The sequence below is a fragment of the Chelon labrosus genome, assembly GCF_963514085.1.
Source record: "Chelon labrosus genome assembly, chromosome: 3".
NCBI lineage: Eukaryota > Metazoa > Chordata > Actinopteri > Mugiliformes > Mugilidae > Chelon > Chelon labrosus.
This window is the reverse complement of record NC_140339.1, coordinates 3,755,032-3,772,402: the sequence shown is the minus strand read 5'-3', so window position 1 is coordinate 3,772,402 and position 17,371 is coordinate 3,755,032. Positions and strand designations below refer to the sequence as shown.

The following is a 17,371-nucleotide window of genomic DNA, read 5'->3' as shown; positions in this document are numbered from 1 at the left end:
CGAAAACCGTTGACAGATTTACAGGTAAAAGTCTTAAACATTTAGCCAAGGAGCATCGATTTTTAAAACCTCTATTAATCACAACGAAAAAAATAAAGAGTCCTGGATCCGTTCTTGTTTCGGATAATTTGTTAATACGCACCCATGTTGTCCTAACAAGAAAATAAAAAGGCTTACAATGAAACTTACACAACCCTCCCACCCTCCCTCCCCGTCCTTTAAAATATCATATCTTACAAACCGATTAAAACATTTCTGAAACGCTATCTTTTTTAAAAAAACAAAACAATAAAACACCAGTTTTACCAGAAAAAAAAGAAAACAAACTGCAACCAACAATATAAACTTGACAGAGCTACAGAGGAATGCATATGATTATTTTTTTTAAAGGCTACACATTCTTCAACAATTCTGTGTGTGTGTGTGTGTGTGTGTGTGTGTGTTTAGGAGTAAACAAACACACATGCACAGATTGATTTACAGGTCAGTCGTTCCTGCTGGAGGGGGAAATAAACTAAAAATAAAAAGATCTGTAGCCACCGAGTGTCGTTATTCTCCAGTGTCAACGGTGTGAGCACCAGCGTGGTGGGTGGGTGTGTGCGTGGGTGTTTGTTGTGGTTCAGGGGGGGTCGCTGGGTATTTATCGGGGTGGAGTTCCTCTTTACATCCACTAAACCAGCACCAAAAAGACTTCAGGAGAGTTAGTGCAGAGCCGGCGTGTTATCTGGGCTCCACAGCTCATTAAAAATAAGAATAAAGAGGAGGAGGAGGAGGAGGAGGAGGAGGAGCGTGTCCGTCGTGGGCTTCGACCTCCATTATTTTGGATTATTTAGAAAATTTCACCCACGTCTTTAAAAATGTTCTTCTTAGTTGAATTTTCTTTTTTTCTTCCTTTTAAAAACAAAACAAAAAAAAGGCGAATTTTTCTTTTTAAAGTAATGGCAATGTTGTAGTTTGTCATTTTTCCTTTTTTCCCCCCATAACAAGCGTGTTGTTGTCAGTCTTTTTCACGTTGTCCCCCGTCCTCTGAGTCCGCGGTGGATCAGTCGGGAGGTAACAGGTCGTGAAGGCGGAACCTCTCCCGGACGTGTGGCCGCACATCCTCATTCTGACGAGATTAAAAAAAAAAAAAAAGAAATAGAAACGTTAAGATTTAATCTGCTCAGAGAGAGACAGGTGACAGTCTGGATGAAACAGCAGGACGTCTCTTACCATCTCAACCAACTTCTCCAGGAAGGGCACCAGCTTCAGCAGCTCGTTGTCATTCTTGTCCATGAACCAGCTCTCTATGGGAATCCCATTGGACAACTGTTGAGACAAATAAGACATGAATAAATAATAATGTTTAATGAGACTGCAGGAGTAATGTCTTTAGGGCGTACAGAAGAAGAACAGCTCCACTAATGTTTAAAGGAAGTGTTAAGAAATGAGTTATAAGAATAATAAAGAGGGAAAAAGCCAAAGAAAACACCTAATATCTAATTAGAGATAGATAAATTATCTCTCTACTTTAATCCTGTGGGAAATTCAGTATCCAGTAGCATCATTACACAGAGAGAGGAAGAATAACAGTCAACATAAATGATAAAAAATAAAAGTATAGTGAGATAGAATGTATAAAGACACATATATATATGCCTTTATATGTATATATGTAATGCTATAAGTATGATACAAAGACATGAGGTAATATAAAATGTATAAATATTTCTAAAGAAAGACAGTAAACTATACAAGATATATATAAATACTGTTCTTAAATATTGGAGATATGTTATGTAAGATATACAAGTTATTAAATGAGTCATTCTGTATGAAAATATACAGCAGCAGCTAAGGGTGCACGATAATTATCGGCCCGATATCAGAACGACGTCATAATTTCCAGATAAGTCCGATATCATAACGAATGGCCCTGATAATTGTCGTCTTATTTTGAGTTAAATTGCACATGTTTCCGATGATGTTATATCAATATTATTTGTAACACATTGTAACCTTAATTGGCAACATTATGTTATTATTATACTTTTTATTTTACTAGGCTACTGCTATGGCCATTTGTGGCCATCGAGAGGTTGTGCTTATTCTTATTCTTTTACTCATTTCTTTGTTTGTGTTGATGTCCGTTGTCTTTGTCGTTATATGTCTGTAGATTGTTGATTGTGTTTTGTCTCTTTATTTTTTGGTTGTAATGTATTTTAGGACCCCCTCGAAAACGAGAGGATTCCTCTCAAGGGGTTTATCCTATTAAATAAAATTTCTGATGATGATAATATATATTTTTGTCAGTACTGCGGCGTGAGTGGTTGTTTTAATCAATCATCGCTCCAACTCCCACATGAGACCTGACCGGCCTGAAGTGAATGCTGCGTTCAAGTGGCATCGGTATAATCGGGAAAAACAACATTCTGACTGAAAAAAAATAAATAAATCATTAAAATACTCCCTCATGTCGGAAAACTCGTCAACTCGGTCATGATTTTGGTAGTAGCTGCCATTACCCAGGTTGTCACATATAAACCACAGAAACATAAAAAAAAAAGTCGGAAAAACGACTCTCAAACCGGGAACGGGGAACTTCCGTCAACACTTGAATGCAGCACAACGTGCATACGTTTGTGGCAGCGGTGGTGGTGGTGGTGCGGGACTTTTCCAAAGTTTCCGAGGATGACATTACTCTGGCTGTTTGTAATAAATGTTTAAAGAAAGCGCCACGAGGTGGAAAAATCAGCACCAGCTTTAATACCTCCAACATGAAAAAGTCATTTGAAACATAGCCATCGATTCGATGGGGTTTTGAAGGCGTATGAAGACGCCAGCACGGCTAAAGAAGGTAGCAAGCTAGCCGGAAAGAAGACACCTGGACTTGTACCCACTGGTGAGGCTTTCAAAAAATGACACAAGGGGCTAAAGCTATTGGAGATTTAATCATGGAAATGATGGCGCTGGACGATCAGCCCTTCACCCTCGTTGAAGACAGGGGCTTTTCTCGTCTCATTAATCACTATGTTATCGGAAGCGGAAAGTTATCGGTATCGGGTTTTTTTTAAAAGAGTTATCGTGCATCCCTAGTAGCAACACTATAATAGTAGAAGTAGAGCGTCTGAGGTGAAGCAGACTTTTATTTCTTACTAATGTTTACTGAAGCAAACGGCCTAAACTACTTCCTTGTATGTGTGAACACGTCCTGTGTTTGTCTGGCGGTGTTTAATCACAGAAGCTTCTGGTAAAGGTGGAGGAAAAGTCTGCATTTCCAGGGCTTTTATTGTGCATGTGTGTGTGTTCACCTGATATGCAAAGGCTTGCGGTGAATTGTCGATGATGATGGTCTTTGACAGATCTCTGCCCAAGATGTTGAGGTCCTTGATGTAGTTTCCCTGGACACACACACAATGCTCACGAAACAACCTGTGTCTACGGTTACAGCCGGGAACGAAAGGAAAGAGGGAGGGGAAAAAAAAAAAGAAATAATCAATCAGTGACAAGGTCAGCACCATCAATAATTCACAAAAACCACAACACTGACACCTGAACAGCAGCTCACGCCAACACGGGTCATTTTCTGAGCTCTACTCTTGACTCGCATGGACGTTGTGGTGAAATAAGGCGCAGACACAAAACCAGCCTTACCTGACTAGCTGCTTCTTAGGATCCAAGATGTTGAGCAGTTTGTCTGCATACACCTTTTTAGAGGCTGTAAAGAGGATGATCTGGGGAACGGGAGAAGAAGATGAAAATAAAAAGGTTAAACTTTTCAAATCTGATGCACGTAGGATTAAAATAAAGGGACAGGAGTGGTCGGGTTATATTTACCTCGTATATTTGAGACATGCGCTCCAGAAACTCTCTAAAGAACGGCCTCAGGCGCACGTACACCTGAACATGACAACAGACCAGCGGTAAGCAAACATTAATAAATCACATATGACGAATGATGGAGTCAGTACTGCTTTTTTCTTTTGATTTTAATTTATTTATTGTTTTTTATTCTTAGTTTTTATTTGTTTTTTTCCAATCTGTGTATAGCTGCTGGTGTACAACTCCAAGTCTAACATGCCGGCTTTACCACATTTGACTTTGCCACCCTCTAGTGGCATCGTAGGGGAAAAAGAGAGGGAAGTGTTTGTGTGCGACAGCGCTCACCTGGTAGATGACATCCTGAAAGAGGACAGGGAAGGTAAGTGCTGCGTCCTCCAGCTCGTTTAAACTGCAGTGGACCAACGTTTCATCCTGAACAAAGACAAGACATGCTTCTGAATCTTAAAATATAAAAGTTTCAACAATGAGAAAAAAAAAATGACATAAATAATAATAAAGCTACGACTGACCAGGTCTAGGACCAGAGAGAATTCAGGCGTGCTGCGTGTCTTCAACGGTAAGGCTGGCTTACGAGTGAGCTGCTCCTCGGTCAGTGGAGGGACGTGTTTGATGAAGAAATACCTTCAAATAGAAACAACACACACACTGCTGAGTCAACACGTTGAAAACACTATCTATCTATAATTTGTACAGCTGGAAACATTAGCAGGCGAGACAAACAGCCTATTGTGTTGTAGGTTATCAATGGGGATGTCCCGATCGGCATTGGGGATGTCCCAGGCATTTATTTTTTATTTAATTATTGGATTGACTCAGTATCGGACTTCAACAAAGCCTAATCTTTTGTGGTTATACTATATCCCAGCAGTATCTAAATATCTTCTTCTTCATTGCCTAAAAAACAAAGATGATGACGACTTCTAAACATGTCTGCTGTGTGGAAGAACTCTACTCTGGAAAATGAAGTCAGCCAGACAGAAATTTTAAAATTTTACAACGTGGACGTTTAGTGAGGTGGTAGTAGGAGATGGTCATTCAATACTAACTTAATTAATCAGCAACACTCTGATGAAGGCTGCATCGAAACAACAATAAACACTGAACGCTGCGAGAAAATTCTTCCAGAGAGGGTTAGGGAGTTTATCCAGAACATTTCTGGAGTAGAGAACACAAGGTACCAGCTACCCTCTCCTCACTACGTTAACTTTGACAGAAAGATTTATTGGACTGAATCCAGTCGACGCTAGGAGAAGACAAGGAAGACAAGGACAGACTTTAGGAAGCTACAGGAGACCAACTCTAGGAGAAGACAAGGAAGACAAGGACAGACTTTAGAAAGCTACAGGAGACCAACTCTAGGAGAAGACAAGGAAGACAAGGAAAGACTTTAGGAAGCTACAGGAGACCAACTCTAGGAGAAGACAAGGAAGACAAGGACAGACTTTAGGAAGCTACAGGAGACCAACTCTAGGAGAAGACAAGGAAGACAAGGACAGACTTTAGAAAGCTACAGGAGACCAACTCTAGGAGAAGACAAGGAAGACAAGGACAGACTTTAGGAAGCTACAGGAGACCAACTCTAGGAGAAGACAAGGAAGACAAGGAAAGACTTTAGGAAGCTACAGGAGACCAACTCTAGGAGAAGACAAGGAAGACAAGGACAGACTTTAGGAAGCTACAGGAGACCAACTCTAGGAGAAGACAAGGAAGACAAGGACAGACTTTAGGAAGACACAGGAGACCAACTCTAGGAGAAGACAAGGAAGACAAGGACGGACTTTAGGAAGCTACAGGAGACCAACTCTAGGAGAAGACAAGGAAGACAAGGACGGACTTTAGGAAGACACAGGAGACCAACTCTAGGAGAAGACAAGGAAGACAAGGACAGACTTTAGGAAGACACAGGAGACCAACTCTAGGAGAAGACAAGGAAGACAAGGACAGACTTTAGGAAGACACAGGAGACCAACTCTAGGAGAAGACAAGGAAGACAAGGACAGACTTTAGGAAGCTACAGGAGACCAACTCTAGGAGAAGACAAGGAAGACAAGGACAGACTTTAGGAAGACACAGGAGACCAACTCTAGGGGAAGACAAGGAAGACAAGGACAGACTTTAGGAAGACACAGGAGACCAACTCTAGGGGAAGACAAGGAAGACAAGGACGGACTTTAGGAAGACACAGGAGACCAACTCTAGGAGAAGACAAGGAAGACAAGGGCAGACTTTAGGAAGACACAGGAGACCAACTCTAGGAGAAGACAAGGAAGACAAGGACAGACTTTAGGAAGACACAGGAGACCAACTCTAGGGGAAGACAAGGAAGACAAGGACGGACTTTAGGAAGACACAGGAGACCAACTCTAGGAGAAGACAAGGAAGACAAGGGCAGACTTTAGGAAGACACAGGAGACCAACTCTAGGAGAAGACAAGGAAGACAAGGGCAGACTTTAGGAAGCTACAGGAGACCAACTCTAGGGGAAGACAAGGAAGACAAGGACGGACTTTAGGAAGACACAGGAGACCAACTCTAGGAGAAGACAAGGAAGACAAGGACAGACTTTAGGAAGCTACAGGAGACCAACTCTAGGAGAAGACAAGGAAGACAAGGACAGACTTTAGGAAGCTACAGGAGACCAACTCTAGGAGAAGACAAGGAAGACAAGGACAGACTTTAGGAAGACACAGGAGACCAACTCTAGGAGAAGACAAGGAAGACAAGGGCAGACTTTAGGACGCTACAGGAGACCAACTCTAGGAGAAGACAAGGAAGACAAGGACAGACTTTAGGAAGCTACAGGAGACCAACTCTAGGAGAAGACAAGGAAGACAAGGACAGACTTTAGGAAGACACAGGAGACCAACTCTAGGAGAAGACAAGGAAGACAAGGACAGACTTTAGGAAGCTACAGGAGACCAACTCTAGGAGAAGACAAGGAAGACAAGGACAGACTTTAGGAAGCTACAGGAGACCAACTCTAGGAGAAGACAAGGAAGACAAGGACAGACTTTAGGAAGCTACAGGAGACCAACTCTAGGAGAAGACAAGGAAGACAAGGACAGACTTTAGGAAGACACAGGAGACCAACTCTAGGAGAAGACAAGGAAGACAAGGACGGACTTTAGGAAGCTACAGGAGACCAACTCTAGGAGAAGACAAGGAAGACAAGGACGGACTTTAGGAAGCTACAGGAGACCAACTCTAGGAGAAGACAAGGAAGACAAGGACAGACTTTAGGAAGACACAGGAGACCAACTCTAGGAGAAGACAAGGAAGACAAGGACAGACTTTAGGAAGACACAGGAGACCAACTCTAGGAGAAGACAAGGAAGACAAGGACAGACTTTAGGAAGCTACAGGAGACCAACTCTAGGGGAAGACAAGGAAGACAAGGACGGACTTTAGGAAGACACAGGAGACCAACTCTAGGAGAAGACAAGGAAGACAAGGGCAGACTTTAGGAAGACACAGGAGACCAACTCTAGGAGAAGACAAGGAAGACAAGGGCAGACTTTAGGAAGCTACAGGAGACCAACTCTAGGGGAAGACAAGGAAGACAAGGACGGACTTTAGGAAGACACAGGAGACCAACTCTAGGAGAAGACAAGGAAGACAAGGACAGACTTTAGGAAGCTACAGGAGACCAACTCTAGGAGAAGACAAGGAAGACAAGGACAGACTTTAGGAAGCTACAGGAGACCAACTCTAGGAGAAGACAAGGAAGACAAGGACAGACTTTAGGAAGACACAGGAGACCAACTCTAGGAGAAGACAAGGAAGACAAGGGCAGACTTTAGGACGCTACAGGAGACCAACTCTAGGAGAAGACAAGGAAGACAAGGACAGACTTTAGGAAGCTACAGGAGACCAACTCTAGGAGAAGACAAGGAAGACAAGGACAGACTTTAGGAAGACACAGGAGACCAACTCTAGGAGAAGACAAGGAAGACAAGGACAGACTTTAGGAAGCTACAGGAGACCAACTCTAGGAGAAGACAAGGAAGACAAGGACAGACTTTAGGAAGCTACAGGAGACCAACTCTAGGAGAAGACAAGGAAGACAAGGACAGACTTTAGGAAGCTACAGGAGACCAACTCTAGGAGAAGACAAGGAAGACAAGGAAAGACTTTAGGAAGCTACAGGAGACCAACTCTAGGAGAAGACAAGGAAGACAAGGACAGACTTTAGGAAGCTACAGGAGACCAACTCTAGGAGAAGACAAGGAAGACAAGGACAGACTTTAGGAAGCTACAGGAGACCAACTCTAGGAGAAGACAAGGAAGACAAGGACAGACTTTAGAAAGCTACAGGAGACCAACTCTAGGAGAAGACAAGGAAGACAAGGGCAGACTTTAGGAAGCTACAGGAGACCAACTCTAGGAGAAGACAAGGAAGACAAGGACAGACTTTAGGAAGCTACAGGAGACCAACTCTAGGAGAAGACAAGGAAGACAAGGGCAGACTTTAGGAAGCTACAGGAGACCAACTCTAGGAGAAGACAAGGAAGACAAGGACAGACTTTAGGAAGCTACAGGAGACCAACTCTAGGAGAAGACAAGGAAGACAAGGACAGACTTTAGGAAGCTACAGGAGACCAACTCTAGGAGAAGACAAGGAAGACAAGGACAGACTTTAGGAAGCTACAGGAGACCAACTCTAGGAGAAGACAAGGAAGACAAGGACAGACTTTAGGAAGCTACAGGAGACCAACTCTAGGAGAAGACAAGGAAGACAAGGACAGACTTTAGGAAGCTACAGGAGACCAACTCTAGGAGAAGACAAGGAAGACAAGGACAGACTTTAGGAAGCTACAGGAGACCAACTCTAGGAGAAGACAAGGAAGACAAGGAAAGACTTTAGGAAGCTACAGGAGACCAACTCTAGGAGAAGACAAGGAAGACAAGGACAGACTTTAGGAAGCTACAGGAGACCAACTCTAGGAGAAGACAAGGAAGACAAGGACAGACTTTAGAAAGCTACAGGAGACCAACTCTAGGAGAAGACAAGGAAGACAAGGACAGACTTTAGGAAGCTACAGGAGACCAACTCTAGGAGAAGACAAGGACAGACTTTAGGAAGCTACAGGAGACCAACTCTAGGAGAAGACAAGGAAGACAAGGACAGACTTTAGGAAGCTACAGGAGACCAACTCTAGGAGAAGACAAGGAAGACAAGGAAAGACTTTAGGAAGCTACAGGAGACCAACTCTAGGAGAAGACAAGGAAGACAAGGACAGACTTTAGGAAGCTACAGGAGACCAACTCTAGGAGAAGACAAGGAAGACAGGGACAGACTTTAGGAAGACACAGGAGACCAACTCTAGGAGAAGACAAGGAAGACAAGGACGGACTTTAGGAAGCTACAGGAGACCAACTCTAGGAGAAGACAAGGAAGACAAGGACAGACTTTAGGAAGACACAGGAGACCAACTCTAGGAGAAGACAAGGAAGACAAGGACAGACTTTAGGAAGCTACAGGAGACCAACTCTAGGAGAAGACACGGAAGACAAGGACAGACTTTAGGAAGCTACAGGAGACCAACTCTAGGAGAAGACAAGGAAGACAAGGAAGACAAGGACAGACTTTAGGAAGCTACAGGAGACCAACTCTAGGAGAAGACAAGGAAGACAAGGACAGACTTTAGGAAGCTACAGGAGACCAACTCTAGGAGAAGACAAGGAAGACAAGGACAGACTTTAGGAAGCTACAGGAGACCAACTCTAGGAGAAGACAAGGAAGACAAGGGCAGACTTTAGGAAGACACAGGAGACCAACTCTATGAGAAGACAAGGAAGACAAGGACAGACTTTAGGAAGCTACAGGAGACCAACTCTAGGAGAAGACAAGGAAGACAAGGAAAGACTTTAGGAAGCTACAGGAGACCAACTCTAGGAGAAGACAAGGAAGACAAGGACAGACTTTAGGAAGCTACAGGAGACCAACTCTAGGAGAAGACAAGGAAGACAAGGGCAGACTTTAGGAAGACACAGGAGACCAACTCTATGAGAAGACAAGGAAGACAAGGACAGACTTTAGGAAGCTACAGGAGACCAACTCTAGGAGAAGACAAGGAAGACAAGGACAGACTTAAGGAAGCTACAGGAGACCAACTCCAGGAGAAGACAAGGAAGACAAGGAAAGACTTTAGGAAGCTACAGGAGACCAACTCCAGGAGAAGACAAGGAAGACAAGGAAAGACTTTAGGAAGCTACAGGAGACCAACTCTAGGAGAAGACAAGGAAGACAAGGACAGACTTTAGGAAGACACAGGAGACCAACTCTAGGAGAAGACAAGGAAGACAAGGACAGACTTTAGGAAGACACAGGAGACCAACTCTAGGAGAAGACAAGGAAGACAAGGACAGACTTTAGGAAGCTACAGGAGACCAACTCTAGGAGAAGACAAGGAAGACAAGGACAGACTTTAGGAAGCTACAGGAGACCAACTCTAGGAGAAGACAAGGAAAAAGACTTGAGCATTTCAACGTCACTGATTTACTCACGGGTCAAAGACTTCCCAGTCTTCCTCATAGGATGCGTCCGGTGGTACTGCGGTGGGAGGAGCGTCCACATACGTCATGTCCGGACTGGAGCCTGGAGCTTTAAACGCAACGAGAACATTTTAAGAACCGGGCAAAATACTAGCAGCTTTCACCAAATTCATTATCCAGGCTAACGCTTTCCTAGCAGCTCACCTGTGAGAGGGGGAAGGTCAGCAGCGGCATCGAGCTCGCCCTCCTCCGTCGTGGGACACGCCTCGAGGATGTGGGGAGGTCGCAGAGGCGGCAGCTGTGTCACGCTGGCGTAGAAGTTAGCGGGGGCACACATTTCCTGCGTGGACGTGGCTGTGCTGGTGGGCGTCTCCACGGCTTGCTCGATGTCCAGCTGCTTGACGATTTCCTCGGCCTCCAGCGCCTGGTCTGGAGAGTCTGAGCCAGAAGAGGCTGAAGAATCAACACAGTGAAGAGGCTTTTAAGACGGGAGTTTGTTGGAGTAATGTCCATGTATTATTAGGAAGAAGAAATAACATTGTTTGCTTCTCACCACATTATTGTTGTATGATAAATTTACTTTATTTGGTGGTAAACCAGACCAGACTTGAATGAGCCAAGTCTGATCTTTTGTAGATATTTATTTTAGCTCTAGCCATTAACCAAAACAAAGTCCCTGTATCGTCAAAAACATCTTCTTCTTCTGCTGTTGGTTAGCGTCAAAGCTGCCAAAACCTGAGCAATGAGGATGTTTTATAGTTGGTTGTAGGAGCACGGCACTGAAACAACAACAAACACTGAACGCTGCATTTAAAAGAGTTTCCCAGAGAGGGTCGGGGAGCTTAAGGCGCTGGATGACCAAAACATTTTGGAGCCAAGGTACGAGCTACCCTCTCCACACTACGTTAACTTTGCCAGAAATATTTATTGGACTGAATCCAGTCGACTCTAGGAGAAGACAAGGAAGAGAAGAAAAGCTTTTATGAATCTCTAGGGGAGGACGTTTTGTTTATGTAAGATCGGATCAGCCAATACTAAATATTTAAAAGATCGGTCTCGGATCACGGGGGCAAAATAAGTTGATCGGGACAGCCCTACTTTCACTAATACATGCCGTACTTGAGCTTATAGGCATTATAGAAAGCATGTCTGCTTACCATTTTTAGCTGGTGAGAAGAAATTGAAAACGGGCGAGAAGATGGTCCCAAGAAGGGTCGTTCTGGGCGGACTGGTGGGCACCTCAACCGCCGTCGTCGTCTCCTCCAGGCTCCCGTTGGGCTTTTCCTTACTCCTGTCATGATTGGTTGCCTCTGTAGAGGAAACATTGTCAAGTTTAAAAGCATTAACGGAGGCGGGGGGGGGGGGGGGGGGGGGGAATAAAGATTAATATATGTTTTTATTTGAGCGTCTACTCACGTCCATTGACGGAGCCTCTCCTGCCAACTCTGCTTATAGTCCTCCGGGGGGTGTTGGTGTTTGGGGTCGTCGAGGTGATCAGGTTGTTGTCCACGTCACAGTGGAGCCGCGTCTTCTTGGCGGGGCTTTCCGGCTGCACCTGACAAGACAACATAGACAGTTTTCTTTGACGCTAGCCACCCAACGTTAAAGCAGAAGAGGAAGAAGATGTTCTGACGCAACGGGGATATCCCTATTAATTAATGACTAAAACGGCTAAATTGCTGCCTACATTTTGACTCTCTCGAACAAAAAGAAACGTTGTGAAGTCGTGGCAATAATAGATCACACTGTGAGACACATCCACGAAATGCTAAAAGGGCCCAAAAACAAGCTAATAGAACACATGCCTATATAGCAGATAATAGGAACAAGCCATAAAAGTAAGTCGACTTGATTTTAGCTTTTTCTGCGTCTTCAAAAACCTGCTGCTGCTTTGTTTTCCCGTTAATGAGACAGTATGATAATCCACAATCTGCCCCCAGACTCACAGTTGATGCTGTGTAGTTTGCCATCAGTTGCAGCACTCCATTATAAAATCAAACCCATATAAATATATAAAAAGGCTGAGAATATTGGGGTTTAATGAGAAAATTAACAATATTGTGTAAAAACATCCCCCCCACCCCCCCGTGTTCCGTGTTCTTCCTCGGGACAAACTTCTCTCAGCCCGAGTTGACTTTTCCACTTGTTACTACCTCCTGTCCCTGCACACCGACTCTGTGAGCCAGGAGCTAAATTTAGACCAGAGTCCGAGTTCTCAGACAAGCTGCTGCATTCCACCAGACATTTCTTGGGAAACATGACACTCCGCAGCAAGAAAACACGGGTATTTAACTCCCGAGACCTGAACAGCACATTGTTAAATACAGCTTTAAAACAGAAGTGGCAAAAAAAATAAACAAATAAATAAAAAGCTTTGGTTTTACAGGAGGCAGACAGCTTCTTTTAACTTTCCTAGAACATGCACTGCAGTCGTGTTTGAACTTACATAATAAAAAAAAGGGGGCAGGTAGTTTACCTTCACAGCATTTCCTCTGATGAACTTCTTGATGGTCGAGAACAACCCTCTCCCTCCGCTAGAAGGAGTGTCCTCTTCTACTTCTGAATGCCTCCGCTTGGTTCGGGACGGGCGGCTTGCCAGAGTGGGGATCGGTTGCTGAGACGCCTTACGCATTCTCAGCCTCATTGTTTTAGCAGTCACATGTAAGGCTGTTTTAAAAAAAGACAAGACAGACAAGACATAATGTAAAAGACGGCGGCAGATACAGGAAATCATTATGACTAAACCATCACAGAAATAAATTTAAGCGAAACCGTTAAAGGTTGACGAACCAGTCATTTTAAAAAACGGCCTCGACTCCTTTCACTTTTAAAATGAACAAGTCTGTGGGGTGCATCTATGAGCAGAGGAGTAACACTGGTGCACTTTCTGCCAACATCTGGATGCATTCAAGATCCCATTTCACTTACATCAGTGGATCACAGCAGCCACAGCTGGCTTTACTTCCATTTTGTACAGTAAAAAAAAAAAGCATCAGCCCCTGATCTTACTAGATACGTGCATGTACGACCAAAGTTTACATCGAATAAATAACTGGAGGCACCGAACCTAAACTTTTCTGTAGGAAACGCATTCATTCTCTAAAGCTGAGCAATTTAACCGGTTAACATTGTTGTCTAGAACACACAGCGGAAACTGAAGACAATCACCAGTGAGTGCAAGTCGTCTGTCAAGCATGCCTGGCTTTCTCTCCCGCGTTTACATAACGGAAAAAAATATGTCCGGACATATCCACGACCTGTCGGGAGCACAACAGCGCCTTTTCTCAACTACATACTGTACATATCTACTGTAACATGTCCTTCACTACATCTGCTTTATATTAAAACACAGGAGCGAGCGAGCGAACACACACACACCAGAAGTGCAATGTGCTCCGTTGCCCAATCCCCACGCACAGAAAACGGCATCGGGGAACACGGCAACCTTAAGGTTAGAGGCAAAAAGAGGGAAAACTGGAACGAGAATCAAATAACTTAAGCAGATGTATAGAGAGTGAATTTAAATCAGTGTACAGAACATCGAGGAGAAGAGATTTTATAACACAAGTTGAAAAGTGACCCTACAAATCCACACGGTTCAAAATGATAACCTTTATCTCACTTGTTGCCAGTTCATTAGGTACACTAGTGAAAACAAAAAGCTTCAAGAAGGTTTTCTGCATTAGTGCTGTGGTTTGCTGTGGTACTGGAATGCTTTCATTCACTAATTCCTAATGTTTTGGTGAGTAAGTGTATATTTAATGAATTAATTGGCACGTTTTTTATTTTTTAATGTTCTTAAATACCCTTCAAAACAACTTGTTATTGATAATATAGTGTATTCTGATCTTTAAAACCAGATCTCTCAATGACCGACTTTGGAAACGACTTTTCCCTTAACACAAATCAAAAGCAATAACACAATACTGAAGCACTCTTTCGTAAATTAGCTCTGCAATTTATGTTTGTATAAACTAAGTCTTGTGTGATTGTTATCACTTAATGTAAAAATAACACGGGACTGGTTTGACTCTCTTGTCCAAACCTGAACTGATTCAAAACCTACTTTCTCCACAACCCAGTGACTCTCGTTTCCATCGTGATTACACAATACAGGATGATAGCGCTTATATTTGTGACAGATGTTTATTTGGCTAATCCGGAATTAAAAAAAAAAAAGTAAAAATAGGTGCAAGCGCTTACAGTAATGATTAATTAAAGGTGCTATTCCTGGTTTAACAATATTAAGGGCTGCCCTAAATCAGCACTGCTGCTCCACTCTACTAATATAAGGAAGTGCCATTTTACATGACATGTCTGAACATGATTTTTTCAAGTAATCTAATAAACCAAAAAGTGCACATTTTGCATTTTCCTGGAGATGCTCTTATGATATGCCAAGTAATTATACTACTCTTTCAATTATGTCTTTCCTCCCCTGCCTTTTTGCTCTTCTTCACATATTAGTATGCTCAACACATCCGATCTTTCCATTTTCTGCTAAATTAAACTTAAAATGAAATAAGTGTTTATACTGCACTACCAAACGCTGCTAAATGTGGCAATGACAGCAACACGAGTGCCGCTAAACATCCTTATTTCCGTGCGGTGAGCTAACTAACCAAGGACCGTGCACACAGCAAGGTACGAGGCAAGTGAGCGGGAAATAAGAACATGCATGCAACCGAGACTGTATGGGGGCAGAGCTAGCAAACGGTGGAGAAACAAGCGAGGCCCTTCCCCACAGCCCGTCCACTCTGCAGCATTTACCCCGAGGCTAAGGCTAGCTAAGTCCCTTAATAAGGGGATAAAGCGCAGCTTATAGTCTGCAAAAAAAATAATATATGAGTAACACGCTCCTGTTGCCTGACCCCGTGTGCAAAATACACGTTCGTAAAAGTTGCACCAAATAAACAGGGTTACCGAGCTTTGCAGCTAAATGTGCGGGTAGCTAGCTAGCTAGCTAGCTAACCCGAGCAAAAGAGAGGTCGTTGTGAAGGAATGCGAGCTAATTTCGCTCGGGTGCAGTTTATTATTATTTATTTTTTTATTCCTGTCTAATTGTATAAGTGTCTAGGAGCGTTAACGTTGCACTGCTAACACAATTTGACATTCACAGTTAAGAGTTTGCTAAAAAAAAAAAAAAAAAAAAAGGTAGCGTTAGCATTTTCAACAAGCCAAACCCAAATATGCTAACATGCCATTAGCAAGCCTAGTGCGGCATCGTTAAGTGCGGCGAAAAAAAATTAAAAACACGCAAAAAAATGATTAAACAAAGAGAACAAATAATGAATATAAGTTAATTGACTGGTGTGAAGTTTTTTGAGAGGGCTGACTCGACTGTCCTAATCGTGAACATCACTCTCTGCTAATTGACAGTGAAACTCGTCAAGGCATCGTTAATCAAAACACCGAACACAGTAGCGCCTGTCCCAATCATCTGCTAATCCCGTCAACGTTATCTTTACCTAAACAATGCACTCTGACGGGTGTCATTTAAACATATAGAAAATGTCAGGCTAAAATAACCCCTTTACAGTGACATTAAATGGGGAAAGAAAAAAAAAAAAAAAACACGGCGCTAGCGAGCTAATGTAAAAGCTAGCAAAGTTCAGTTGTGGAATGCCGATTTGGACGACGTTAGCTTCGATGCTAACTAGCAGACCTAACCCTGCGGTGGTTCTCGTTTAGCCGTTAATTGTTTAAACAAGGTGAAACGGTTATAATTTACACGATTAACACCCCGTCAAGAACACATTATGCTGACTAATATTAAGAGTAGAAGGCGGCAAATGTTAAATCAACTGTCGGACCTACCAGGAATTAGCCATGTCCCCGAGTAGGCCGTGTTTTAGCTGCCCTTAGCTACGTATGCTATATTAGCACAGCTAGCTTAAGGCTAACCCTACCTAGCATTCTTGAAAAACTGCTTCGGGCTAACAGATGTGCAAAGGCGGGGAAGGGGAAATATTTACCCCGTCGTTAGCCAACATTACATAAACGCAAGCCAAAGACAGGCGGCACGTACAGGGGGGAGGAGGAGGGGGGGTTGGTTTTCATTACTTACTTTACGGTGATCCGCAGTATCTGGAGATAATGACTCAGGGCCGATTTACCATCACAGCGGCGGCGGCGGCGCCGGTTGTTTTCGTGATCCGCTCCGACACTTTTTCCCCCGTTTTTTTTTTTCTCCGTGGATCTACTCAAGGGCCGTCTTCGAAATGACACACCGTTGTGTTACCAGGCGCCATTTCCCGCCTCTGCTCGGTCTCTCCGAGGCAGATAACCCGTATGGGACACAGACACACCCCCCTCTACCTCTCACAAACACCAGCCAGTCTGCAGCGAGCTCTGCCGCTGACTCTTCCTCCGCTGCCAGCGTTGATGAAGGTGAAGGGGGCTTCCTCTTTTATAAGCAACTGGTAAAAACAACTGGATAAAAACACAAAGGGTCAGCGGTACAGGCTGTAAACCAGGGGCGTCAAACACATATTAATTCAGGGGGGCCACATGCACCCCAATTTAATTTTAACCAGACCAGTAACATAACAACTCAGAATATTTCCCTCCGTTTTAGTGCAAAAAAAAAATATATATAAATAATAAATAAAAAAAATAAGTGCATATTGAAAATATTTATCATTTTATTACGGAAGTGTATTGCATTCACTTGAGAAAAATAAATAAATGAAAACCTGTTTTTGTTTCTCAACAAAGAAAAATGTATTATGAGATAAACTTGTGTTTTCTCTGATTTTTTTTGTTTTTATTTAATAAGAAAAAAACATTTTTTTCTGAGATATAAATTCGGTTTTGTTTTTATAAGAAAAAAAAATCCTATTTTTCTGAGATGTCTTTTTCTCAGAACAAAAAAAAAAAGATGTATTATGAGATAAAGTTCTGTTTTCTGTGAATTATTATTTTTTTTTAATTTATTAAGAAAAAAAGTATTTTCTCTGAAATAAAATTCGGTTTTGAAAAAAAATCCAATTTTCTGAGATAATGTAATTTTTCTCAGAAATAAATAAATACCCTTTATATATATTATTTTTTTT

The 17,371-nt window shown here is 42.8% G+C and overlaps 1 protein-coding gene across 1 annotated transcript; it reads right to left on the bottom strand.

Moving 5' to 3' along the window:
* Positions 1 to 217: 217 nt before the first annotated feature.
* On the bottom strand, positions 218 to 16,675 carry ctdspl2b (CTD (carboxy-terminal domain, RNA polymerase II, polypeptide A) small phosphatase like 2b). The gene is made up of 13 exons (XM_084574947.1): positions 16,384 to 16,675; positions 12,793 to 12,983; positions 11,733 to 11,871; positions 11,474 to 11,626; positions 10,521 to 10,769; positions 10,329 to 10,425; positions 4,332 to 4,443; positions 4,147 to 4,233; positions 3,817 to 3,879; positions 3,634 to 3,713; positions 3,291 to 3,417; positions 1,213 to 1,308; positions 218 to 1,108 (listed from the first exon to the last, which is right to left on the bottom strand). The coding sequence occupies exons 2-13, from the start codon at positions 12,958 to 12,960 to the stop codon at positions 1,043 to 1,045; spliced, it is 1,437 nt and encodes a 478-aa protein (XP_084431073.1). The 5' UTR covers positions 12,961 to 12,983; positions 16,384 to 16,675; the 3' UTR covers positions 218 to 1,042.
* Positions 16,676 to 17,371: the final 696 nt, after the last annotated feature.

Bases quoted from the DNA above. Each gene is read 5' to 3' on its own strand.
- ctdspl2b (XM_084574947.1), bottom strand. From the start codon at position 12,960: ATGAGGCTGAGAATGCGTAAGGCGTCTCAGCAACCGATCCCCACTCTG. The intron at 4,234-4,331 runs GTCAGTCGTAGC...GTCTTTGTTCAG, and splicing joins TCTCTCTGGTCCTAGACCTG to GATGAAACGTTGGTCCACTG. The intron at 3,418-3,633 runs GTAAGGCTGGTT...CTGTAACCGTAG, and splicing joins CCTAAGAAGCAGCTAGTCAG to ACACAGGTTGTTTCGTGAGC.